General features: G+C 50.8%; 1 protein-coding gene across 6 annotated transcripts in view; it reads right to left on the reverse strand.

Moving 5' to 3' along the window:
* Positions 1-558: 558 nt before the first annotated feature.
* KDM6B (lysine demethylase 6B) overlaps positions 559-26,864 on the reverse strand; it is a 99,154-nt gene continuing 72,848 nt past the window's right edge. For 5 of the 6 annotated variants that reach the window (XM_032234570.1, XM_032234571.1, XM_032234566.1 and 2 more), the window contains 13 exons: positions 24,167-26,112; positions 21,734-21,860; positions 13,010-13,115; positions 11,767-11,972; positions 11,547-11,611; positions 10,642-10,713; positions 9,168-9,316; positions 8,277-8,391; positions 7,857-8,044; positions 6,289-6,430; positions 5,115-5,241; positions 1,431-1,601; positions 559-863 (listed from right to left, as the gene is read on the reverse strand). In XM_032234570.1, the coding sequence (XP_032090461.1) occupies positions 840-863; positions 1,431-1,601; positions 5,115-5,241; positions 6,289-6,430; positions 7,857-8,044; positions 8,277-8,391; positions 9,168-9,316; positions 10,642-10,713; positions 11,547-11,611; positions 11,767-11,972; positions 13,010-13,115; positions 21,734-21,860; positions 24,167-26,112 (3,438 nt within the window). In that variant the 3' untranslated portion in view covers positions 559-839. The remainder of the gene's footprint in view (positions 864-1,430; positions 1,602-5,114; positions 5,242-6,288; positions 6,431-7,856; positions 8,045-8,276; positions 8,392-9,167; positions 9,317-10,641; positions 10,714-11,546; positions 11,612-11,766; positions 11,973-13,009; positions 13,116-21,733; positions 21,861-24,166; positions 26,113-26,864) is intronic. The other variant, XM_032234569.1, reaches the window with a different exon arrangement.

Genomic DNA, 26,864 nt, shown 5'->3' on the forward strand with positions numbered 1-26,864 from the left:
GGAAAAAAAAACATGGTGAATTAAACAAACAACGAACGACCAAAAAAAAAACCAAAAACAATATCAAATAATAACCAACAAAAAACACCACGCCGGGCATCCCCGACAAAAGTCACCGACTTGTCTCTATTCCACCAAATCCACTCACGCACGAGTGGGCCGTAATGCTCCTGTGAACGGGCTACCCTCCGGTGTCTTGTTCCGTTCCTCCGAGCCCAGGATGCTCGTCTCGGGATGGGGAGGACGGGCACGAGAGAGGGGGTTGGCGCGGAAGGCACGCGGAAGTCCGACGCAAACCGGGATCTTGCACAGTTCCCGATTTTCCCCCCCCGCTCGCCCGCTAGGAACGGAGTCCTCATCGTCATCCTTCTCCTTTCGGATCAAACTGTTCTTCGCCCCTATATTTTTGTTTTTTCAAATTCTCAGGACTTATTATCGTCTTCCATTTCTTTTCTCGTCCTCTTTTCATTTTGTTTTTTTTTTTTAAAAAAAATCAGCACCACCCATGAAAATTAAGAGAAAAAATATATATAAGGAGGTCTGTTGTGGTTTTTTTTTCTTTTTTCTTTTTTCTCTTTTTGAAGAAGAATAAATTAAAAAGACAGCGTCCATCCGGAGGGAGGAAGGGAGAGAAATGAAGCTCGTGATCGGTTCCGTGCCCCTTCCGGCTCAGGACAGCTTGCGAGGAAGCAACGGAGGGGAAATCGAGGCTCGGTTTCGGGATGGGTGGAGGCAGAGAAGGGGGCTACAGCACCTTCTGCCCCAGATACTCACAGTGGAGTGGGAGAAACGAGCATGGGAAAGCGAGCCCAGACATCGGCGTCTGGGTGTGATATGGCTCATCTTGAACTCGGCGTCGGGGCCTGCCCAAAAAAAGAGAGAAGAGGATGCGTGTTAATCAGAGACTCCTTCCCAGTCCTCGTTTTTTTCCTTCTTCCTCTAACCCAGGGGTGTCAAACTGGATTTCTTCGAGGGCCGAATCAGCATTGTAGCCCTAAGCCCCTTTTTTTCCACTCCCGTTGTAACTGAGAATGTCACCAAGCGAATGGTCGTAAGTCGAGGACGTCCTGTGCGGCTAGATTGGGCTGAACAGCTCCGCCCCGTCGGAAGTGCAGGGACCTCTGTCCAGAGGGTAGGGAGAAAACAAATTTTAAGAAATACAAAGGGGAGAAAGAGGGGTGGAAACCTTTTCCTGTAAAATGATCCTCCCGATTTGATCACGACCGTGAAAGGGTCCACAGAGACATATAGCAGAGCGAAAGAAGCTTCTTGGATTAGAAGCGAAACCTCCTCAAAGAATAAAACCCCAGAAAGTCCAGATGCCTCTTGAAAAAAAAACACCTTTGCGGCAGCCGTGACGTGGATGGCTGAGAATCTCCATAAACGCACACGCACAAACACACACATACACACACACACCAGACACTCACCAGGGTGAAGCTGTCGTAGATGGCGATCAATTCTTCGGTTTTGTACTGTTCGAGTACCACAACGCCGTGGAGGGACGAGTTCCGTTTCCGGGCGCAGGCCTCGCAGTGCACCAGGTATGTGTTCTTGCTGCCATTTTCGCTGGTCACGAAAAGGATGTTGAACACCTCCACCTGCGGGGATGAGATGGGGAGGGGTCAGTCCTCCTCCTACGAGGCAGGAGACCCCCCTACCCTGCCTAGCAGAGACGCCAAGATAGGAGGGCAGCAGCCAGGGATCTGCCCCCCTTCCTCCCCTCTTCGAAATAATCTCACAGGGTGGAATCTTTTAAAAATGGAAGCCGCGGATCGGCAGATGGGATTTGAAAGGCCGCTAGCTCGGCTCCGGTTGTTGTGGTGAGTCCCTGAACCATCACTGTGGGTGCTCCTCCATCAGTGGGGGATTTTAAGAAGAGACTGGAGGGCCGCTTGTCTGAAACGGCGCAGGGATTTCTGCTCGAGCAGAGGGTTGGCCTAGAAGACCTCCAAGGTCCCTTCCAACGTTCTTATTCTGTATCAATGCTGGCAAACATCTTCTCCACCGTCTCTCCCTCTGGACGTCCACCTCCCGGCCCCATTGAGACCTTGCAAAAACCCTAAACACTAATCCTGCCCCATAGCCCAGTGTTTGAAAATTCCAAGGGGGGGGAGGCTCATGCAGGAGAAGGAATTGTGCCACCGGCAACCCCCCCCTTAAAGACACCAGAAAATGAGCACCCCCCCCCGAGACCCCTGCCCATCACCGCCTAAAGAAATCGCTACACTTTGCGATGGCAAGTTGGCCAATGGCACTTGGCTTCCCTTTCGCTTTTCTCCGCGGGCATGGTCTGGCTGAGGACAATGGATGCTGTAGTCCCAAGGTAGTTGATTTGACTCCACTTGGATCGAAGACAGAACTCGGGCCCCCGTTTCACCCTCCTTTATTCATCGTCTAAAGGGTGGCTTACAACATATAGTACAAAATACAATTTATTTATTTTTTAGTATCTTTTATTTCCGACCGATAACCTCTCCCCGCGGTTTCAGAGACGAGCCGAACATGATGGGAGAGTACACCGAGGCTCGAGCCCTCCAAAAAGGGTCATCTGATGATCGAAGTTGTCCTTCCAAACTTAGATAGGAGTGGAAACCTAGTTAAACAGGATTTCCAGTTCCCAATCTCGCTTTGGTGGTGGTGGTGGGGATTTACGGAAGCCAACATCAAGAGAAGTTAAGATAACAGGTACGGCCCGATCTCTCCATCCAGGTGTCACCATCGATGGTTCACGAAATCAACATGCCGTTTCTTTCCTGGGGACGAGTCCGACTCCAAGGTCACAACGATAAACCTTGATTAACTGTGGTTCCCTGTCTTCCTCTACCACTTTCTTCAAGGAGAGGAAGTCAGGACTGTTCATATCCACTAGACCAGAGGCCAGCAACCTGCGGCTCGGGAGCCGCATGTGGCTCTTTCATCCCTCTGCTGCGGCTCCCTGTCACTGGTCGGCGCCTCAATTGATAGGGCTTTCGGTTAGGACAGGTGGAGGAAAAAGAATGCCGTGCTAGGAGGAGACTCTATGGTGGGGGAACCGGACTTCCTGTTGGCTCCAGAACTGAACAGAGGGGCTTCTGGTTAGGACCTTTGTGGCTCTTTGAGTGTTTAAGGCTGCCGACCCCTGCATTAGATTGAGGGTACCATCCTGGAAGTTATTGATGAGATGTTTGGCTAGAGACAATGGCCATTCAAATGAATTTGTTCTTCTGAACTATCCTTCCTTAAAATTCCCTGAGTTGGGAATTCTGGGAGTTGAAGTCCACAAGTCCTAAAGGGGACACCGTTCCTCATTCTAGCTTGGGAATTCTGGGAGTTGAAGTCCAAAAGTCCTAAAGGGGACACCGTTCCTTATTCTAGCTTGGGAATTCTGGGAGTTGAAGTCCACAAGTCATAAATGAGCCATCGTTCCCCATGTTGGCTTGGGAATTCTGGGAGTTGAAGTCCAAAAGTCCTAAAGGGGCCACTGTTCCTCATTCTAGCTTGGGAATTCTGGGAGTTGAAGTCCACAAGTCATAAATGAGCCACCGTTCCCCATGTTGGCTTGGGAATTCTGGGAGTTGAAGTCCAAAAGTCATAAAGGGGCCACTGTTCCTCATTCTAGCTTGGGAATTCTGGGAGTTGAAGTCCACAAGTCATAAATGAGCCACCGTTCCCCATGTTGGCTTGGGAATTCTGGGAGTTGAAGTCCACAAGTCCTAAAGGGGCCACTGTTCCTCATTCTAGCTTGGAATTCTGGGAGTTGAAGTCCACAAGTCATAAAGGGGACATCGTTCCCCATGTTGGCTTGGGAATTCTGGGAGTTGAAGTCCACAAGTCATAAAGGGGCCACCGTTCTCCACATCTGCTTCAGCAGATGCCCCAAATGGAGATGTCTTCTTTTCAAGAATAATATTCTGGAGTAAGATTGAGAGTAAAAGAGACGGGGTCCCACGAATTCTAGCAGCCTCATTTGCCGAATCCATGTATGCCCTCGTACACCAGAGATTCTCCGTTTTTTCTTTCCAAGAGACATCGATCCACCAGCGGGGAAGCTACTGTATCATTGCCCGAGTCCTTCCTGGCCAACTGAGATATCCTTCAGTCGTCACATCGAGCCTTCCCGCTCATTCATGGCGCTTCCTCAATTCTGTAGACCTCCTAAGCCTTCTAAGGTGGTACGTCTACTTCTGATTTTCAAGGCTCTTCAACTAAAATTGCTGCTCAGATTCGTCTTCCTCGTTTAGCTATATTGACACCTCAAAGACATTCTAATCCTTCTTCTCTGCCGAAGAAGCTTCTCCTCTCCTCAGTAATCCTTCCAGTTCCGTACCAGTGTTGACCCAACTTCCTTGACTGGTCACCACAATCCTGACCAACGTTTTCTTCTTCTTCTCGGTTCCACGTTCTTCCTTCCTTTTCCTTATTCTCCTCTTACAAAACCATGCAAAACAGTCATACTCACTGTTTCTGACCTCTTCACCTTGCCACGGTTGTACGTCTGCACTACTGTCTGGGCAGGAGGTGGGGAGGGGGATTAAAAAATCCCTTACTGGAGATGGGACAGGAGGTATACAGGTAATTTAGAGACACAAGAGACCCCCCACCCCCTCCCCACAGTCGAAAGCCTTCGCTGGGACCCCTTTGGGGGGGGGAGGGGAAATGAGTTGATGACGAGGATGACGATGGACCTATGGATCCATCTCAGAGGCCACCCTGGAAAGAGGCCAGGAGAACTTGTCCCTCCATCTAACCAACCAAGCGTTGAAGGACAAATAGGATCTCTTAAGATGGGATCTGAGAAGGTCAGGAAGGGATTGTTAAAGGGAGGAGGAGGCAACCAAGGCTCATCCTTGGACCCAACTGGATTGCAGATGGATTGGACCTAGTCCCAGAAGAGATACCAGTTAAGGCACCCAACCCATAATCCACCATCAGCTGCAGAAAGGAAGCAATTGAGAAGAGAGGATGAGAAGAGGAAGAACCTTCAACCCCCTAGAGCTGACCGAACCCCACAGCCAATATCTTCCCCGCCGACTCTAAACGAGAGACGGCGGGAAGCTTACACCACGCCGCGTCAAACCTGCAGCCGCCATGGCGGCCGAGACACCCTTGGACCCTCCGAGGCGGGTTCTTACATCACATTCGTTGCAGTAGTAGGCCGGCTCGTCCTTCACCCTCCCTTGGTACGCGATCTTCTTCCCGGATCGGACGAGGCTTTCCCGCTGGACCTGACAGTGCTTGATGGACTGCATGAGGCAGTACCTAAAGAGAGGAGGAGAGGTGAGCCCGAACAGGGACACACACAGAGACACAATCGACCCACGCGGAGCCCCGCCAGGATGATCCTAGGGCTCCCGTTCAGGCCGTCCTCGAGTGACGAGCATTCGTCGGAAGGTACGACAGTACTGAAAACAGGTGATTGAGGACCGGTCCTCGCATTTACAATTCTAGTAACCGTTCAAAGTTACTGGGGGGGGGGGGGGAAGGGATTTACGACCATTTTTCACCCGTATGACAGTTGCAGCCATCCGCGCAGGTCACGTGATCAGAATTCGGACGCTTGGCAACTGATTCATATTTATGATGGTCACAGTGTCCCGGAGGGTGGGGCGGGGTCACGTGATCCACTTTTGCAACCTCCTGGCAAACTAAGTAAAGAGGGAAGCCAGATTCGCTTAACGACTGTCTTACTACCTTAACGGGTGCCATGGTTCGCTTAACAAAGGCGGCAAGGAAGCTGGCTTAGCTGCTTCGCTAGTGACAGAAATTTCGGGGTTCTATCGTGGTTGTAAGTACGAGGGTCAGGCCTGCAGCCATCTTTTCCTTTGGATCTTTGGCCTGCCACACTTTCTATTATTCTACTGTGCATTTTCTATGGTGGGAAAATGGGAGGGGTGGATTGTACGGAGTTAGATGATATGTAGTCATAACAACATTCTTTCTAGAAAACCAAGGTCATCCTTTGTCTCTGCATCTCTGCACCTGGCCGGAACTGGATGGGTGGAAGCTGCCAGCATGGCAGGGGGAGATTGGACCGTGGGATGGATTTGTGGGTGTGGGGTTACAAGATCTTGAACTTTCAACTGGGTGGGGAAAACCGGGAAGCTTTCAGATTCGTGTTTTCCCAGATGTGCCAACATGGCTCTCTGAATAAATTGGAACTTTGAGCAATACTTTGCCTCGGACTCTGATTTTATTTTGGATGCTATTCGGATCCCTGACGAGGACTTCTCATACTAGGACGGGGAAGGCCAGCTTGGCTCACGTGGGACCCCGGAAGAGTAAAAAAAAAACCAAAACCCAACTCACTTGATCATCTTGTACAAGTCCGAGTCGCTGATCTTGACCGTCCGCGCGACGTTCCAGGAGACGTGGATCATGGGCACGATAGACTTGACGTTCTTCACCTCGTTCCATTCGTAGCGTTCGAGCGCCAGCTGGTACTGGTAAGCTGCGGGGAACACATTCAGGTTGGCCACTTACATAATCCACAGCAAATTCAAGACCTCTGGAATTGGGGGCCAGGTCAAACTTCTGGATGCGAGGGGACGGGGAAAGTCCATCCTGCATTTCGTCCATCCCAAGAGGAAAGGGGTTAGTTGTGGCCTGTCGGCAACCGAATCGGAGGAGGAAGCGTGGGAGTCAGGGTCAGCTTCAGGGCAACCTGACAGTCCAAGGGGGAAGAGGGAATGGATGTGCAGCCATCTTTTCTTTTGGATCTTTGGCCTGCCACACTTTCTATTATCCTACGATGCATTTTCTATTGTGGGAAAATGGGAGGGGTGGAGTGTACGGAGTTAGATGATATGTAGTCATAACAACATTCTCTCTAGAAAACCAAGGTCATCCTTTGTCTCTGCATCTCTGCACCTGGCCGGAACTGGATGGGTGGAAGTTGCCAGCATGGTAGGGGGAGATTGGACCGTGGGATGGACTTGTGGGTGTGGGGGGGGGCAAGATCTTGAACTTTCAATTGGGTGGGGAAAACCAGGAAGCTTTCAGATTCGGGTTTTCCCCGATGTGCCAGCTGTGACCCGACAAATGCGCGAACAACAAAAGCACGCCGACAAAACCGCGGCGCTAAAACCGCGATGTCAACAGCGAGCCGACAACAGCGCGCCGACAGAAGCACGATTTAAGTTAAGGTAAGGTTTAGGGTTAGGTTTAGGGTTAAATTTAGGGTTAGGTTTAGGGTTAAATTTAGGGTTAGGTTTAGGGTTAGGTTTAGGATTAGGTTTAGGGTTAGGGTCACAGCGCGCTTCTGTCGGCGCGCTGCTGTCGGCGCGCTTCAGCGCTCATTCGTCGGTGCGGTTTTGTCACCGCGGTTTTGTCACCGCGGTTTAGTCAGGCGCGCTTTTGTCGTTCGCGCATTTGTGGTGGAACCGTGCCAGCATGGCTCTCTTCATAAATTGGAACTTTGAGGAATACTTTGCCTCGGACTCTGGCTTTTGGATGCTATTCGGAACCCGGACAATGGAGCTGGCAGAGAGAGAGAGAGAGATAGAGGCGGAGCCTGGGCTGTCCGTCAGCCCTTAGATGGAGAGTCAACAGCCCCCAGGTCTGGAGTTAGCTGATGAGGAAGAGGAGGAACAGCTGGGTTCAGTGCCTGCTACGTAGAAAACAGAGGAGAGGAGAACAGTGGAAATCTATGGGCCGGTCCTCGGGACAGAAGAGCCACCACTGCTAGCAAAGCCCCACTCTAGCTCTGCGGATGAAAAGCAGGGGGCGGAGATGAATAAGTGTGGCAGACAACTATTCCTCTGCCCGCCAGACAGACCTGTTAGCCTGCGGTGGGAGGTGGCCAGCTTCTAAGGCTAGTAAGAGCCAAACTATTCCAAAAACTGGTCAACCTTCTCCAGCCCCGTCCTACATCCTACCTGTCAGGGGACCGACGTTCCACGCAATGTTGTTGCACCATCCCGTGGCCTGTACCCAGTGCACCGTCCCGGCGTTGATCCACACCAGGTCTCCCGGACGCTGGATGAAGCGGTAGACGGGGATGTTGGACTGGTAGAGGTCTTCTAGGATGGGCCACCAGGAGCCGGTGAGATAATCTACCCCATGCCTACAAGAAAACCCAGGTTGAGGCCGTTGGGCAGAAGATACAAGCGTTCTGAAGACCACATCTTGAACCTCACGTACTCAAAACCGTGGCCCATGCTCGGGACCTCCAGTGAGATGGTTCCTCTCCACTTGCTGCTCCTTCAACTGCCCTCAGAAGGTTCTTCTCTTGGCCAAGTTCCCCCTTGCCCCACGTCTGAGGAGATCCCTCCTGGAGATCCCCAAAGAAGTCCTACCTGTCACAGAAGGCACTGATGTTCTGCCAGTAATGTTCGTGGACAGCAAACCACTCGCAGTCCCCGGGTCCAATGTTGATGTTCACGGAGCAGAAGTTGTTGTTCTCCTGGTGACCTACAGAGGAGCCACGGGAGAAGAAGTCAGAAGCTCAGCTCAGGTCAACTGGCCTCCATCCTGAGTCGAGACTCTTCAAGGCACCAAGAGATCCTCGGAAGATCTCATCCAGGGGTCTCCAAACTTGGCCAACTTTTAAGACTTGTGGACTTCAACTCCCAGAATTCCTCAGCCAGGAATGAGGAATTCTGGGAGTTGGGAGTCCACAAGTCTTAAAAGGGCCAAATTTGGAGACCTTTCTTCTGGTTCTTAGCCACAAACAAGGATGCCCAGTTTCAGATCTACCCAGCATCCCTCCTGTCCATCAACCTGTTCCCATAAGCAGGACCTAAGAGTCTTTCTCTGCCTCCCTCCATAGGTGGAAATCAAAGGTAGAGTGTTCTGAGATCTGGAGGTTCCACCTGTTCTCCTAGCTAGGGGTCGGATACCTTAAACACTCAAAGAGCCACAAAGGTCCTAACCGGAAGCCCCCTGTTCAATTTTGGAGCCCACTGGAAGTCCACGCCCCCCACCATAGAGTCTCCTCCTAGCATGGCATCATTTTTCTTCTGCTGACGGGAAGTCTGGTTCCCCCACCATAGAGTCTCCTCCTAGCGCGGCGTCCTTTTCCCTCTACCTGTCCTAACCGAAAGCCTTATCAATTGTGGAGCCGACTGGCGATAGGGAGCCACAGCAGAGGGATGAAAGAGCCACATGCGGCTCCGGAGCCATCGATTGCCGACTCCTAGCAGGAAAAAGGCCCCAATCCATTCATGCTCAGACCAGGCGGTTCTCACCTGGAGTACGGCTGCCAGGAACCTTCATGTAGAGTTGCACCGTGTTCATGCCCAAAATGGTATGGCCCACGTGGCTCAACATGTTCCCCGTCGACGTAACTCGCATAAAGGCAGGCAGTTTCAGCAATTCCTGGAGCTGCGGCTTCCATCTGTCCAAAAAACCAACAGGTCAGCCACGCTCAGAAGGGGCTGGGAGATGAACTAGTCTGACCTCCCTTCGGTATAGAAATCCTCTAGGATTGCTCCTCAAAGTTACGACCGTAAGGGAGCTTTGCGCCAACAGTAGTTCAGGTAGTCCTCGATTTACGTCCACAGCCGAGCTCAAAATTTTGGTGGCTATGTGAGACGTCTGCTAAGGGAGTCTTGCCCCATTTTGCCACCTTCCTTGCCACAGTCGTTAAGCGAATTGCAGCAGTTGTTACGTTAGTCACACAGTCGTTAAGCGAACCAGGCTTCCCCATTGACTTTGCTTGTCGGGAGGTTGCAAATGGGGATCATGTGACACACACACACACACACGGGACATCGCGACCGTCATAAATACGAGTCCCTCTCCAAGCGTTTTGATCGCGTGGCCACGGAGGGGTTGCAACGGTCGTAAGTGTGAAAAAGTGTGAACAAACTGTTGAAAGTCGAAGATTGCCTGTAAATTACCTGTGATTTTACGACGCTGTTTGCAGCCATTGTTAAGCCAGCGTGGTGACTCTAAGGGCAACTCCCCCCCCACAGGCGTTAAGCAAATGTGACGGTCGTTAAATGAACCTACTGTACGCTATTGCGTGGCTTTGCTGAAAACCGGAAGGACTGTAATTGTCACTTGTTTGCCAAGTGTCAGGCCCACCACCGTCGGAAGTTCACATCCAATCCCTTTTTCCAGGCGGGTTGCAACTTTGGACAGTCACTAAGTGACTCGTCATAAGTCGAGGACTATTTGTACTACTGAAAATGGGGCTTGGAATTCTGAGAACGTCGCTGCCCCTGTTAGCCAGGAATTATGGAGTTGAACAGGTCCTAAAAGGGGCCGTAATTGCCCATTTTCTCTTCTTTTAAGTCTTTTAAACTGCACTGATGAGTTCTGGCCACCAGGAGGCAGCCTACCCCCCGGAAGCACTTTCTTTCTGGAATTCTCATGCATCGCCAGCAGGGGGCAACAGCGAGCCACAACAACAGAGTTCTGCCACCGGATTGGGAGAGGGATGGCTGGTCCCCCAGTTCCATGAGCGGCCACCAGGGGGCTGCAAAAATCTGGGACGAAGCCCGCTCTAGGAAACGAACCCGTTTTGCCTGCAGTGACAGGTCTCGACCCGAAGGGGGCAGCCCAAGCAAGCAGATTCTAGGCCCCCAATTCTCCGCTGCGGCTTTGCAAACCGGCCACAGCAGGAAATGGAAAATCGGGGAGGGGGGGTGGGAGGAAAGAGAGGGGTGGGGAGAAAAGGGGCCCAGGGAGCTCCCTGCTCCCTCCCTCAATCCTCACCGCTTGGCATCCGAGAGGTCGATGTTGGTCCCAAACTTGATTATTTGGTGCGGCTTCTGATCCGGGTTGCTGCTAACGGAAAGGAAAAATTACGGACGGGAAGCCGTGATGACCCGTTTCCTCCCAGATGGAGAATGCATTAATGCCCCAATTCTGCCCCCCCCTCAGCAAAAAGGACAATGTGAGGGCCCCCCCCCCCCCAGCCAGCATCCTGTGTATCTCTGGACCTGACATGACCTCCCTCCCTCGTTCCTCCCTTCCTCTCTTTTATTTACCATTATGTGCCGTTTCTCGAAAAAAAACCTCCCGAATCCAAACAATAAGGGTAGTCCTTGACTTATGACCACAATAGAACCTAACGTTTCCCCGAGACCGTCGTTAAAGGGAATTTGGATCCCTTTGAAAGACGGAGGCGAAGCTAATCACCGCATTCTTCAGCGTTAAGTGAATTGGGCTTCCTCGCTTGTCAGAAGGTCGCCGCAAAGGGAAGCCAGGAGACCGCGATCGTCATAAAGACAAGTCGGTTGCCAAATCGGCTTCATTTTGATGACGTGGCCGTGGGGATGGGGGGAGGGGTGAAAAAGGATCATGTCACATTTTTTTCGGTGCTGTGGTAACTTTGAATGGTCACTAAATGAATGGTCGTAAGTCGAGGACAACCCGTAATGGATCAAAAGAAACACTGATGATGCTACCTAGTTGGGTGAAGAGATGTCTGCAAGAAAACAACCAAGTCCAGAGACCAACAAGGACCCCACAGTCCTCCTCCTCCTCTTCCCGCTTGCAAATCTCCCTCCCTTCTAGCACTCAGGGAGCACTAAGAACGTCTCATTTCAACTCTGAGGTAAAATTATTCTCCTCTATCAAAAATCACTTGACGAGCAGTCAGAGACGGGGTACTCTACCTGGGCGGCGTCTCTGTGGTGCTGTCTGGCTCCTCGGTCTCCTCATCGTCTGTCTCTTTGTCCTCCTGCCTCAACAGAGAGAGAAGTCAAAATGGAGACCTTCCCGCCGAGAGTTAAGCGAGGGCCTTTGGCGTGCGACCATCGCGAGGCACGGAATCCATCAGGTCTGGTCCATGCAAGGGACGGGACAGGACGGATGGACCAAGGTTGGCAATCTCACCTGAAGCGACTCCTGGAACGAAGCCGCTTGGTACTGGGCATACTTGGCGATGGTGGTGTGCGAACGGCTGCTCTCGCACGGCCAAACTTGCTTGGTGCCTGAGAGGTCCCAGTTCTCGTCGGACGGCTGCTGCACTTGTGTGCGGACTTCCACGGCGTGCTCGCCACTCGCCTCCACCAGCGTCTTTGTGCTGAACAGCCCCAGATCTGCGGGCGAGTGGAAGCAGTCAAGGAACGGGACACTGGAGAACCTCACGATACACACACACCCCAAATTGTGAGAAAGGTCTGTTGCGAGTTCCCCTTGCCCCGACTCTCCTCGTTCCATCCACCCGTTTGGAAAGGCGAACGTCTACAATCAAAGTTGGCTTCCTCTCCACCCAGATCAACTTCCTAAGGAACTACAAAGATCCTCGGCCATTCTCCAAATCTGGAGGAAAAACATCTTTTGTCAACTCGCAAAGCATTCCTGGCCTGCTCTCGATTGGGCCCTAAATTACGTGGAGTTGGAGCAAATTTGGGTACATGCCGACATGTTGTTCCTAATAAATGATTGGATTTCTTTTGAAGCTTGGCTCGAGGCTCATGATTTAATTAGGGCATCCGAGCCGAAGTACTCGCAAAACAACAGAACGTAACAATAGCAATAATAGCATTCAAAATCATAATATTGATAACAATAAAGCTACCAATCCAAGCTACTGCTTCTTCATCTTCTGTCTCTACAAAAAAGCTAAACAAACAGTGGACCACCCACAAATCAGGGTCAGCTTCATGGCAACTTGAGAGCTCTGCGGGGGAAGAGGGAATGGAACTGGCGGGGAGAGAGAGAGCGGAGCCTGGGCTGTCTGTCAGCCCTTAGATGGAGAGTCAACAGCCCCCAGGTCTGGAGGTGGCTAATGAGGAAGAGGAGGAACAGTTTATTAGGAACAACATGTCGGCGTGTACCCAAATGAAGCCAGCTCCGACCCCACGTAATTTAGGGCCCAGGAATGCTTTGCGAGTTGACAAAAGAAATTCTTTTCTCCAGATTTAGAGGACGGCCGAGGATCTTTGCAGTTCCTTAGGAAATCGATCTGAGGCTGACGGACAGCCCAGGCTCCGCCTCTTCTCTCTGCCAGCTCCATTCCCTCTTCCCCCTCGGCGACCTCAGGTTGCCTTGATGCTGACCCTGGACAAGAACGCCAAACCCACCCTGACCATCTGGCCGGCTGTGCCCCCAAACCCGTCAGAATCATACTCACTGAGTCGGAGAGATCCGGCCAGGCCGCGGATGACGGTGATGGGATTCTTGGGATCGGTGCAGAATTGCAGCAAGACGGGAGAGAAAGCATCCCGCTTGCTCTCCAACTGAAGAAGGAGGAGGAGACCGTCAGAGGACCAAAACACCCACAAATCTTTCAAAAATAATCAGAATAATTTTGGGCCCCCCCGAGTGCATTGGATCACGCCTCCTAAAATCCCCAGCCGCGGGGGAAATCACCGTTCGGCAGACTAGCATTAAGGACACAGCTGTCCTCGCTGACTAACGACCGTGGCAAAATCTCTGTGGGCGACACAAGGCAATGAAGCGAGTCGCGCCCAATTTCTTTTGCCGTGCTGGCTAATTGAATCGCAGCGGTTAAGCGAATCAAGTTTCCCTCGTTAATTTTGCTTGTCAGAAGCCAGCAGGGAAGGTCGCAAACGGTGACTCCGGGAAGCTGCGGCCGTCATAAACACACACCAGTTGTAAAACGCCCAAATTTTGATTGATTAGTAACCGTGTGGATGCTGCAACCATCATAAGGGTAAGGACCAGCCGAAAATCACATTTTTAGTGCCGTTGTAACTTTGAATGGTCATTAAACAATTGGTCGTGTCGAGGACTGCATGTAATTAGAATACCAAGCACTAGGCTGTCACCAAGTAGGAAAAGGCCTAACTGATATTTATTTGGGTCCATACCTACAAACATGCTACTAAATTATACAGGCCTAATGTCCCAGGATAATGTTTTTCAGGATCCAATCTGGGTCGGTCACCAGGACGAGAGTCTTCCAAGCTTTCGGACAAGTGCTGGAGCCCATCTTCAGGGAACTTCTGCCTAGCGGAGTGTGCACTGTTCTGAATGTGGTATTTATGTGGTGCCCGTCGTATGTGGCTTTTTAGATGTTTAGATTGGGGTGCCGATGGCTGGCTCTGAAGTCATTGGCAGTTGTGCCGCCATGCCTTCGCCTTCTGGGCTGGTGGTAAAGAAGCACTCCTGTTGACTGACGAGGGGCCCGTTTTGCACATTTCAATCATTTTCCTGGTTTTTGTCCCTTCTCAGCCAACAATCTTAATAGCTGCGGCATTGAATGTATGTCCTTGTTCCTTGCAACGCAAGGCTACCAATGAGCTCGGGTCTCCTGGTCTGACTGCTCGCTTGTTGCAGTCCGGTGGTTAGCTTACTCCCCATCTGTCCTATGTAACACATACAACAGCCGCCACCTAAATACCACAGGCGAAACAGCACACACACTATATGTGTTACATGTTCGCCAAAAACAGCCAGGGAAGTGATTAGCAGTGTCCGCGTGCTGTTCTGTGTGTGGTATTTATGTGGCGCCTGTTGTATGTTGTTATGCAGGACAGATGGGTAGTAAACGAACCTCCAGACTGCAAGAACACAAGCGAGCGGTCAGACGAGAACACCCGAATTCCTTGGTAGCCTCGCGTTGCAATGAACAAGGACAACATTCAATGCTGCAGTTACTAAGATTGTTGGCCGAGCAGGGACAAAAACAGCCAGGGAAAATGATTGCAACCTGGGAAACGGGCTCTTTCAGTCAACAGGAGTGCTCCTTTACCACCAGCCTAGAAGGTGCCAACCGCCAACAACTTTAAAAGCCAGCCCTTGACACCGTAACCACCATCTAAAAGCCACGCGCGACGGGCATCGCATAAATACCCGCACACGAACAGCGCACGCCTCCGTTCGACAGGAGTTCCCCGAGGATGGTCTCCAGCACGACTCCGAAAGCTCGGAAGGCAAAACCTCCGGTCCCGGTGACCGACCCAGATTGGATCCTTACAAGCTATAGCACACGCCAGAGGTTCCCAGTTTGGGGCCACTGGGCCCCTCTGCTCCAAATCCCCCTGTTTGAGGCTGGTGAGCCCATCCTAATTTGTGTCCGATCCCTCTTTTCAACCAGCGACTGCCCCCCTAGAGAGAATCAAGGATATCCAAGGCTGTTTTCCACTTTAAAAGGGTCCACAAATCCAGGCCTGATCCTTTCTCTTGAAATGCAGGCGTCGGACTTTGCCAAGGCGCGTAATTCAAGACGGACAGGCGTGTTGCCGAAGAAAATTCCGAGTTTTTTTTAAAAAATTGCGACTCGCGTCCCGGCTTGGCACATCATCGTAGGACAGCCGTAGTCCCATCGTGTCGCCAAAGACGGTCCAAAGAGGCTCTCAAGAGTACATGACAGGATTTTTTAAAAAACAAAATCCAAATGGAGAAGAAACGACACCTCGGTTCCCAGTTCGAAAGAGGACAAGCGGACGGCGTGGCTACAAAATGGGTCCATAAATCCGGACGTAGGGGTGGTGGTGGAGGGGAGGGATGCTTTCGTTTTATCAAACTGGGCCTACATCCGTTCCCTTCGTCTTGCTCCCGAGGAAAAAAAAACGGAAAGGAGACCACTAGGAGTTGAGGATCGTTTGCCGTGAAGCGCAAGAGAGCGGCGGGGTGAGGGGAAAAAAAATATCTTCCTTGGCGACGGGATTCTCCTCTGCACGCCCCCCCCCCATGCCAATGGCAGTCAAGGCATCAGTCAGGGTTCTGGGGCTGTGTTTTGTTCGTTCTCAGGAGCTAGGAGCCGCGCGGGTGTCTTCCCGGGACCCCGGACTCAGCTAAGAGCACGCAGAAGGCGGTTAGGCTTAGAGGACAAGGAAGAGGTCTTGTGGAACGGCCACCAAATTAATTGAAATTAAGAGACAAGAAGAAGAAAAGGAAAAAATAAAGATGAGAATGAATTGTGGAAGGGGGGAAGCGAAGGAGAGGAAGAAAATATCAGAGCCTCTTCGTGAGGGTGGACAATCGTGGCTTGGCCAGGAATGGCGGCTAAGAACAACCTTCTTTCGACATTCAAGATTCCAGGTGGGATTGGAGGAAGGCGGAATAAAGTGGAGCACCGGCAAAATTGTGGGGCCATTAATTACTAACCTAGAAGAGAAGCAATTAAATTAAGGAATTTAATTAATGGAATTAAGGAGGAATTTCCTAACTGCAAGGACAATTCACCAGTGGAACAGCTTGCCACCAGAAGTTGTTGAGTGCTCCATCACTGGTGGTTTTCAAGAAGAGGCTGGGCAACCGTTTGACTGAAATGGTAGAGTGTCTCCTATTTGGGCAGGGGGCTGGACTAGAAGACCTCCAAGGTCCCTTCTGACTCTGTTATTGTGTATTCTGAGCAGGGGGTTGGACTAGAAGACCTCCAAGGTCCCTTCCGACTCTGTTATTGTGTATTCTGAGCAGGGGGCTGGACTAGAAGACCTCCAAGGTCCCTTCCGACTCTGTTATTCTGTATTCTGAGTAGGGGGCTGGACTAGAAGACCTCCAAGGTCCCTTCTGACTCTGTTATTCTGTATTCTGAGCAGGGGGCTGGACTAGAAGACCTCCAAGGTCCCTTCGGACTCTGGTATTCTGTATTCTGAGCAGGGGGCTGGACTAGAAGACCTCCAAGGTCCCTTCCGACTCTGTTATTGTGTATTCTGAGCATGGGGCTGGACTAGAAGACCTCCAAGGTCCCTTCCGACTCTGTTATTGTGTATTCTGAGCAGGGGGCTGGACTAGAAGACCTCCAAGGTCCCTTCTGACTCTGTTATTGTGTATTCTGAGCATGGGGCTGGACTAGAAGACCTCCAAGGTCCCTTTGGACTCTGTTGTTTTGTTATTCTGCCCCGGCCCTCTTGCTTCATCCTTTCCCAATCAACCCATCATCTTCCATCCTCAACCAGAGAGAGATATTTCACTTGAGGAAGGCTTCCGAGCGTTACGCCCATCTGGAGAGACGTTTGCCAAGGATCCTGCCAGGTTTTATCTGGCTGGCAAACCAGATTCTTCCTCAGAGGAGGCATAAAGAGTTCACAATGCCACACACAAGGAAGTGTCTGTGTGTGTGTGTGTGTGTGACTAATTCTTACAAAAGCTTGGCCCTGCCTGGGAAGGAAGGAAGCTGTCAAATGTGCCCCACAATAGAGCTTCCTTCCTTTCTTTTTCTTTCTTTTTCTCTTTCCTTCCTTCCCATTCTTTCTTCGTCTTTGTCTTTCTATCTTTCTTTGTCTTTCTGTCTTTCCTTCTGTCTTTGTCTTTCTGTTTGTCTGTCTTCTTCTGTCTTGTCTTCCGTCTTGCTCTTTCCTTCTTTCGTCTGTCTTTCTTCATTTCTTTCTTCTGTCTTTCCATCTTCCTGTTTTAGTCTTTCTGTTTTTTTTCATTTTTTCCCTTCCTTCCTTCCTTCTCCTTTTTTTTTCCTTCTTTAGTCTTTAGTCTTTCCTTGTATTTCTTTTTTGTTTTCTTTTCATTCTTCCTTTCTCTTTCCATTCTTCTCTCTCTTTCTGTCTTTCTTTCATTTCTTTTTCCTCTCCTTCTTTCATCGTCTTTATCTTCCTTGTCTTTCTTTCTTGTCTTTCTGTTCTCTGTCTGTCTTTCTGTCTTTCATTTTTTTTTCTCTGTCTTTCTGTTTCATTTTTTTCTTGTCTTTCTGCTTTATTTCATTTTTCTACTTCTTTCTTTCATCTTTCTTTCTTTCTTTCTCTGTCTTTCTCTGTCTTTCTTTCTTCCTCTCCCTTTCTTTCTTTCTTTCTTTCATCTTTCTTTCTATCTTTCCTTGTCTTTCTTTCTTTGCCTTTCTGTCTTTCAATTCTTCCTTTCTGTCTTTCCATCTTTCTTTCTCTTTCTGTCTTTCTTTCATTTCTTTCTTTCTTCCTCCTCCTTTCTTTCCTTCTTTCTTTCATCTTTCTTTCTATCTTTCCTTGTCTTTCTTTCTTTGTCTTTCTGTCTCTGTCTGTCTTTCTTTCTTTCTGTCTTTCCATCTTTTTTTCTCTCTTTCTTTCATCTTTCTTCCTTTCTTCCTCTCCCTTTCTTTCTTTCATTCTTTCTTTCTATTTTTCCTTGTCTTTCTTTGTCTTTCTGCCTGCCTGTCTTTCTTTCTTTCTTTCTGTCTTTCCATCTTTTTTCTCTGTCTTTCATTTCTTCCTTCCTTCCTTCCTCCCCTTTTCTTTCTTCATTCTTTCATTTTTCTTTTTCTTTTCTTTCTTTCTATCTTTCCATCTTTCTTTCCCTGTCTTTCTGTTTTTCTTTCCGTCTTTGTCTTTCTGTCTTTCTTTTCTTTTTTTTCCTTCTTTCCTTCCTCCCCTCCCCTCTTCCTTCCTTCCTTCCTTCCTTCCTTCCTTCCTTCCTTCCTTCCTTCTTTCTTTCTTTCTTTCTTTCCCAAGAGGGAGACCGAGTCATCAGAAGGGGTCCCTGAACCAGCAACTAGGAGAGCCAACGTCTCTTGGCCGGGGGTGGGGTGAGGTGGGGGAGCCTCACAAACCCCTTTTGTTTGGCCTTTCAGGAGATGGGAGGTTTGCCCTGAATAGCAACCGGGAGACAGATTGAAGACGAAGGAAGCTGCGAAAGAAGGGAAGGAAGACAAACGGCTTGGGTGGATCCCTCTGGGGGCGGGGGGGCGAGGGGGGGGGATCAAAAGATTTCTCCCGGACAAGAGAGAAAATATCAGGGCTCCAGGAAGGGAGATCTGGGGTAGCTGCACCCCTAGAAACAAAGGGTTTTTTTTAGAAAGAAAGAAAGGAAGGAAGGAAGGACCTACGGACCCCAGGAAGCACGGACGGCAGGAAGGAAGGGAGGGAGACCTTAAGGACTTTTGGAGATGACCAGGAAATGCCACCCTAAATTCTGTGCAAGCAAAAACGTTGCTTTAAAGGAAGAAGCAGCTTCCAACAATATACAGACGGAGAGGTAAGAGACGTGGATACAGATGGCTGATGGGACTTCAACTCCCAGAATTCCCAACATAGCACAGAATCCTGGGAATTACAGTGCACACATCTTAAGCACAGAATTGTGGGAGTTGAAGTCTATTTATCTCAATCACGGAATTCTGAGAGCTGAAGTCCATGAATCTTAAGCACAGACTTCTGGGAGTTGAAGTCTAATTATCTCAATCACGGAAATATGGAAGTCCATGAATCATAAGCACAGAATTCTGGGAGTTGAAGTCTAATTATCTCAATCACAGACTTCTGGGAGCTGAAGTCCATGAATCATAAGCACAGAATTCTGGGAGTTGAAGTTCATTTATCTTAAGCACAGACTTCTGGGAGTTGAAATCTAATTATCTCAATCACGGAATTCTGGGAGTTGAAGTTCATTTATCTTAAGCACAGACTTCTGGGAGTTGAAGTCCATGAATCATAAGCACAGAATTCTGGGAGTTGAAGTTCATTTATCTCAATCACAGACTTTTGGGAGTTGAAATCTAATTATCTCAATCACGGAATTCTGAGAGCTGAAGTCCATGCATCTTAAGCACAGACTTCTGGGAGTTGAAGTCTAATTATCTCAATCACGGAATTCTGAGAGTTGAAGTCCATGCATCATAAGCACAGAATTCTGGGAGTTGAAGTCTAATTATCTTAATCACAGACTTCTGAGAGTTGAAGTCCATGCATCATAAGCACAGAATTCTGGGAGTTGAAGTCTAATTATCTCAATCACAGAATTCTGGGAGTTGAAGTCCATGAATTATAAGCACAGAATTCTGGGAGTTGAAGTCTAATTATCTCAATCACGGAATTCTGGGAGCTGAAGTCCATGAATCATAAGCACAGACTTCTGGGAGTTGAAGTCTAATTATCTCAATCACGGGATTCTGGGAGCTGAAGTCCATACATCTTAAGCACAGACTTCTGGGAGTTGATGTCTAATTATCTCAATCACAGAATTTTGGGAGTTGAAGTCTAATTATCTAAATCACAGACTTCTGGGAGTTGAAGTCTAATTATCTCAATCACAGAATTCTGAGAGCTGAAGTCCATGAATTATAAGCACAGAATTCTGGGAGTTGAAGTCTAATTATCTCAATCACAGAATTCTGGGAGTTGAAGTCTAATTATCTAAATCACAGACTTCTGGGAGTTGAAGTCTAATTATCTCAATCACGGAATTCTGAGAGCTGAAGTCCATGAATTATAAGCACAGAATTCTGGGAGTTGAAGTCTAATTATCTCAATCACAGAATTCTGGGAGTTGAAGTCTAATTATCTCAATCACAGAATTCTGAGAGCTGAAGTCCATGAATTATAAGCACAGACTTCTGGGAGTTGAAGTCTAATTATCTCAATCACAGAATTCTGGGAGCTGAAGTCCATACATCTTAAGCACAGACTTCTGGGAGTTGACGTCTAATTATCTCAATCACAGAATTCTGGGAGTTGAAGTCTAATTATCTAAATCACAGACTTCTGGGAGTTGAAGTCTAATTATCTCAATCACAGACTTCTGGGAGCTGAAGTCCATGAATCATAAGCACAGAATTCTGGGAGTTGAAGTTCATGCATCTTAATTGCTGAATTCTGGGAGTCGAAGTCCACCAATCTTAAGTGTTGCTAAAATTGAGAAATACTGCTATAATAGTTCTGAACCTATTCTCATCAGTTCCAGGGAGTCAGACTAGGCCAAATGAGATTTCAATAGATTTTAAGAAGGACGTGCAGACAGGAAGAGCTGTCAATCAGAGGGACTGATTGACACTTCCCCTTCGCTGGAGGTTTTCAAACTGAGGCTCCACAGTGATTTAGCGTAACAGAGTCATTTAGCGTAAATAAATAAAAAGAAAGAAAGAAACGAAAATCAGAACGAAACAGGACAGGGCTGAGAAAGAAACACAGAAATGAAGATGAGATGGATGATCGTGTGAAGCGATCCACTCAAGAACGGGAGACGGAGAGCAATCAACGTCATTTTTCTTCCAAAAATCTGACGAGTGCATTGAAGTTTTCTTAGTTAGCATCGGACTCAATGTTCCTCCGTTTTTAGTCACTTGAAGACGCGTGGACTTCAACTCCCAGAATTCCCCAGCCAGCCGCATAGTGTAACTTTGTTAATAGACGGTGGGTATGCAGTCAGAGTAATATATCTTTGACTTCGGCAAAGTGAAGGGAAAAGAAGAGCTGGCTGGGGAATTCTGGGAATTGAAGTCCACAAGTCTTAAATGCGGGGTCTCCGACCTGGGCCGCTTTAAGACGCGTGGACTTCAACTCCCAGAATTCCCCAGCCAGCTGCATAGTGTAACTTTCTTAATGGATGGTGGGTATGCAGTAAGCGTAATATATCTTGGCTTCAGCAAAGTGAAGGGGAAAAAAGAGCTGGCTGGGGAATTCTGGGAGTTGAAGTCCACCCCTCTTTAAATGGCTAAAAATCAATTTTGCTTCATTCCGTGGATTGGGCTGGAGACCCCCGGGCCAAACGACCCAGCATCCTACCGTACCCCTCAATCTCCAGAGTCCGTGATTCTTTCATTTTTGGGGGGTCGGGGGAGCCATTTTGTTTGCCTCTCCCCTTTGCCCCAAAATGAAGGACTGTGGAACCAAATCCCCGCGCGCACGGAGTAATGAACGACGACCACTGTCGCCTTCTCAAGTCTGGTTTTCGCTCCCTCCCTCATTTCACGGCCTTCCTCTCTGCCCTTTGGGGTTCTTGAGCGTCTTCCAGGAAAGACCTGCCCCTCCCTTTCTTTAAAAAAAAATCGACCTCTTCAGCCATGAGGACTAGAAACTTTGCGGTTGTTTTCATCAGGACCTTAAAAGCACCGCCAGCAGGCCCAGATTGCGTACTAGAGGCCCTAAGACCCCTGATTTTTACACAGAAAACCCCCTCAAGACATTTTGTGGACATCCCCTTCTTCACTTACACCCCTCTCCAGCTACCCCCCAAAACGGACACTCACATAGATGCTTGGCGTTGGAGGGTTGAGTTTATCCCGGGGAAGTTTTTCGTCCATGTTGATCTGCGGCTTGACGGAGTGACTTTGGGATAAATACGATTCCTTAAATTTCCCTTTCACCTTGGCGTGCCTGGACAGAGCGGGCGGGGGGGAGAAAAGGAGACGATGTGAGCACGGATGAAAGCTACGTAAAATCTCCATTCTCAGGAGAGGAATAGGAGAAAGGGAAAGGCAGAGGAAGAATGGGAGGGAATGTAAGAGTAGGAAAGAGGGGAGGAAGGGGAAGAAGAGGGGAAGGGGTAAAGGGGAGGAAGGGGAAGGAGAGAAGGGAAAGGAGAGGAGGAAGGAAGGAAGGAGAGAAGAAAGAGAAGAAAGGGGGGTAGGAAGGAGGGGGGGAAGGAGGGAGGGAAGCAAGGAGGGAAGCAAGGAGGGAAGGAAGGAGAGAAGGAGAGAAGAAAGGAGGGAAGGAAGGAGGGAAGGAAGGAGAGAAGAAAGGAGGGAAGGAAGGAGGGAATGTAGGAGAGAAGGAAGGGGGGAAGGAAGGAGGAAAGGAAGGGGGAAAGGAAGGAGAGAAGGAGAGAAGAAAGGAGGGAAGGAAGGAGGGAATGTAGGAGAGAAGGAAGGGGGGAAGGAAGGAGGAAAGGAAGGGGGAAAGGAAGGAGAGAAGGAGAAAAGAAAGGAGGGAAGGAAGGAGGGAAGGAAGGAGGGAAGGAGAGAAGGAGGGATGGGGAAGGAGGGAGGGAAGCAAGGAGGGAAGGAAGGAGAGAAGGAGAGAAGAAAGGAGGGAAGGAAGGAGGGAAGGAAGGAGAGAAGAAAGGAGGGAAGGAAGGAGGGAATGTAGGAGAGAAGGAAGGGGGGAAGGAAGGAGGAAGGGAAGGGGGAAAGGAAGGAGAGAAGGAGAGAAGAAAGGAGGGAAGGAAGGAGGGAATGTAGGAGAGAAGGAAGGGGGGAAGGAAGGAGGAAAGGAAGGGGGAAAGGAAGGAGAGAAGGAGAAAAGAAAGGAGGGAAGGAAGGAGGGAAGGAGAGAAGGAGGGATGGGGAAGGAGGGAGGGAAGCAAGGAGGGAAGGAAGGAGAGAAGGAGAGAAGAAAGGAGGGAAGGAAGGAGGGAAGGAAGGAGAGAAGGAGAGAAGAAAGAGAAGGAAGGAGGGAATGTAGGAGAAGGAAGGGGGGAAGGAAGGGGGAAAGGAAGGAGAGAAGGAGAAAAGAAATGAGGGAGGGAAGGAGGGAGGGAAGGAAGGGGAGTAGGAGAGAAGAAACGAGGGAAGGAAAGAGGGAGGGAGGGAAGAAGAAGTAGGACCGTTGTAAGATAAGATGGATCTATGGGATGGTAAAGCAATCTTCAAGTATATTGTCAACTGTATGGAAAAATTGTTACAAATACATATTATTAATAACAGTTATGAGATCATATAATTGTGAATGTATATATGAAATTGATAAAATAAAAAAAAAATCTCCATTCTTGGTACAGGAAGTCCTCGATTTACGACCACAATCGTGCCCAACGTTTCTGCTGCTAAGGGAGACACTTTCTTCGCTGAGTTTTGCCCCGTTTTACGACCTTTCTTGCCACGGTCGTTAAGTGAATCATCACGGTGGGTAGGTTACTCTGCTAGTTGTTGCCGATTGAGGGCGGGGGGCATTTTCCCCTCTGTTTCAAGGCCGTTGAGCAGGCTCTGTCCGACGACGTTTCCGCAGTCGTGGCCAGCTTAACGTCACACAATGCTGTTACTTTCCCACTGAAGTGGTACCTATTGATCTGCTCGCACTTACATGCTTTCAAACTACTAGGTGGAAAGTAGCTGGAGCGAGGAACACTCAAGCCGTTGCGCAGAGTTCGGGACTCGAAACCAAGTACTAGCGTCTGAACCACTTTGTGTCACCCCAAATAAATGATTGACTTGGCAACCATGGCAAAAAAAAGGGCATAAAATTGGGCAGGACTCACTTAACAACTGTCTCACTTAGCAACAGAAATTCTGCTCCAAATTTGTGGTTGTAAGTCAGGGTTGTTGAGGGCCCCATCAGGGTTGCGTTTGACTTTGGGTGAGGGGGGGTGCGCAGGTGGGTGTGGCCAGGGTGGGCGTGGCCAGCTCGACAGCACTCGTGTCGGGAGGGGGGCCCTTTGGCGGCCCGAGCACTCTGCCAGCGAAAACGGAGCTCGGGAGGCTCACACGCGGCCCTCTCGAGCTCCATTTTCACTGGCAGAGAGTTGCAGGAAGGCGTCGCAGCAGAAAACGGAGCTCGGTTAGGAACAGAACCATGGCCCGGTCCTTCACTGTTTCCAGGGTGGCCTTGCGGGCCAGATCTCAGTGCCCGACGGGCCGGATCCGGCCCGCAGGCCTTGAGTTTGACACCCCTGCTTTAAGTTGAAGGCTACTCCGTGAATCTGCATTTTCTATCGAGCGACCGGAAATTCCTTGGAGGAAACTCACTTGCTGGCCCTTACGACCTCCGCGGCCGAGTGGTTGATGGTGACCTCGCTCAGGGGGATGCGTCGCTCCTCGACTTCGGAGGCGATGAAGGTCTCCTTGTCCCCGCTCTCCACCTTGATCAGCCGGATCTTCAGCTCCTTAGGGGGACCCTCCGTGAAGGAGCGCAGCTTCAGCAGGTCGGCCGAGCACACCATGGTGGACATTGAGCCCACCGGGCCTTCTTCCTTCTTGACCGGAGACCTCCGCTCGGGTGGAGGCGGCGGGGGTGGCGGCGGGGGCTTGGCCCCGTTCTCCCGGGCTTGGCCCTCGGAGCTCTGCACGTCCAAACTGCCCAGGATCTGCCGGTTCTTCCCCTTGCGAGCTTTACCATCCCGGTGTCTCCGCGAGCCGTCGCGGTTGGACCGACGGTGCCGGCGGTGTTCCATGTGTGGCTTACGGGATTCGTCCTTGGGGCGCGGAGGGGTCGGTGGCGGGGGCGCTGGAGGCACAGTGGCCGGGAGAGGAGCGGGCGGAGGGGAGGCCGGGGCGGGTGGGGGACTAGCAGGAGGCGGGGGGCTCTTCTCCCGTCCCGCTCGTCCCACCAGGGTCTCGCAGGCGCGGCTGATCTCCTCCAACACTTCCGACTCGGTCTTCACCGGCCGAGGGGTGGGCAGGGGTGGCGGCGTGGAGGTGCGTTCCTTCGTGGCACCGCCAGGGGCCTCAGCCCACGCTTGGCCTGAGGTAGTGAATTGGGGTAGGGGGCTCTGGCTCGCACCGGCTGGGGGGGAGATCTTAGCACCGGGGGGAGTTATCGGTTTTAGCCGATAGGAGTGTTTCTGCCCTTCCAGCACATTGGCCAAAGACTTGAGAAGGGACGGGGTGTTGTGGGGGGCAAACTTCGCCCCGCCGGAGCCCGCGGCGGCCAGTGCCGGGGGACGCTGCTCTTCCGTGTCCCGCTTGCCGAAGCGATAGAGGCAAGGGGGTTCGGGGGGGTCCTGCCCAGGTGGTTTGGGGTAATCGAAGGAACCAGCGGAGGCCGAGGGCAGCTTGGGCCTTGCCAGGGGTGGGGGGCTAGGGAGCAGGGCGGCAGGGGGTGGCGGCGGTGGAAAGCTCTCCTCCCGCTCTTCTTCCCCGCGCCGGATGGATTCGTCCAGCATTTTCATGATGTTGGCCAGCCCGTCCGGCAAAATCTTGGAGAACTCAGGGGGTTCCTCAAACTGATCTTCTAACGGAGGGCTGGCAAAGCCGAAGAGGCGGTCGGAGGATGCCTCCATGGCGGGGGGCACCCCTGGCGGCTCCGGGGTCTTTGGATACGAGGCCCGGGACGGTGGAGGCAGCGGGGGTGGTGGCGGTGGCGGCACCGGCAACGGTGGGGGGCTTTCTGGGGACCTGAAGGTTCCTGAGGTAATTGAGGGGCTCGGATTCCGGGGCCTGGCACCCCCGGATCCGTTCTCTTCCCGGCTGCTCTCAGAAAGCCAAAATTGGGGGGCTGGCGAAGGCTCGGGGCTGGCCGGCCCGGGAGTGTCCCCAGTCCCTTCATGGGGACGGGAGAAGCTCCCTTGCTGACTGCTGGGCCCCGAATCCTGGAAGCCGCACCCCGAGTCGCAATGGGCCAAGGACGGGGGGTCGGCCCCGCAGGGTTCCCCACCGCACCCAAAGAGGATGTCCCCCAGGGGGTCTTCGTCCTCGGCCTTGCCCTCCCCCGCTTTGTTCAGCCAGGGCAACGGAGGGGGAGGGGGAGGAGGAGGAGGGGCTGGGGGGCACTGGGGAGCCGAGGGAGGGGGTGGGGCGGTGGCTGGCGGTGGCCCAGCGAGGTTGGGAGGTGGGGGCTGCATGCGCGCACAGGGCAGGTTGCGGGGGGCGAGGCAAGGGGCGGGGCGGGAGGGTGGGGGCGGTTTGCGTCCACCGTTCTCCGCCGTCGGGCTGGACGACTCCATAGCCGGCGTTTGGTAATGATTAGAAGAACCCTATTGGGGGGAAGAAATAACATAAATAAAATCTCTCCAAAGCCCTCCCCTCTCTCTCCGTCCTTCTTCCCTTCTCTTCTCCTTCCTTTCCTTCCCTCCCTCATTCCTTCCTTCCTTTCCTTCTTCCCCCTCTCCTCCATCTCTCTTTCCTACCTTTCCTTCCTTAATCCCTTGATTCTCTTCCATCCTCTCTCCCTTCTCTCTTCCTTCTTCCCTCCCTCTTTTCTTCCTTTCCATTTTTCCTTCCCACCTTTCCTTCCCTCCTTCCTTCCCTCTTTCCCTTTTCTTTCCTCCCTCCCTCTTTCCTTCCTTCCTTCATCACTCCCTTCTGACTTTCTCTTCCTATCCTTCCTTCCTTCCGTTCCTCCGTCCCTCCTCTCCTTCCTTCTTCCCTTCTCTTCCCCTTCCTTTCCTTTCCTCCCTCATTCCTTCCTTCCTTTCCTTCTTCCCCCTCTCCTCCATCTCTCTTTTCTACCTTTCCTTCCTTAATCCCTTGATTCTCTTCCGTCCTCTCTCCCTTCTCTTTTCCTTCTTCCCTCCCTCTCTTCTTCCTTTCCACTTTTCCTTCCCTCCTTTCCTTCCCCTTTCTTTCCTCCCTCCCTCTTTCCCTCCCTTCTCTCTTTCCTTCCTTCCTTCATCACTACTTTCTGACTTTCTCTTCCTAGCCTTCCTTTCTTCCTTTCCTCCCTCCCCTCTCCTTCCTTCTTCCCTTTTCTTCTCGTTCCTTCCTTTCCTCCCTCATTCCTTCCTTT

This window comes from Thamnophis elegans, chromosome Z (assembly GCF_009769535.1).
Source record: "Thamnophis elegans isolate rThaEle1 chromosome Z, rThaEle1.pri, whole genome shotgun sequence".
Lineage (NCBI taxonomy): Eukaryota > Metazoa > Chordata > Lepidosauria > Squamata > Colubridae > Thamnophis > Thamnophis elegans.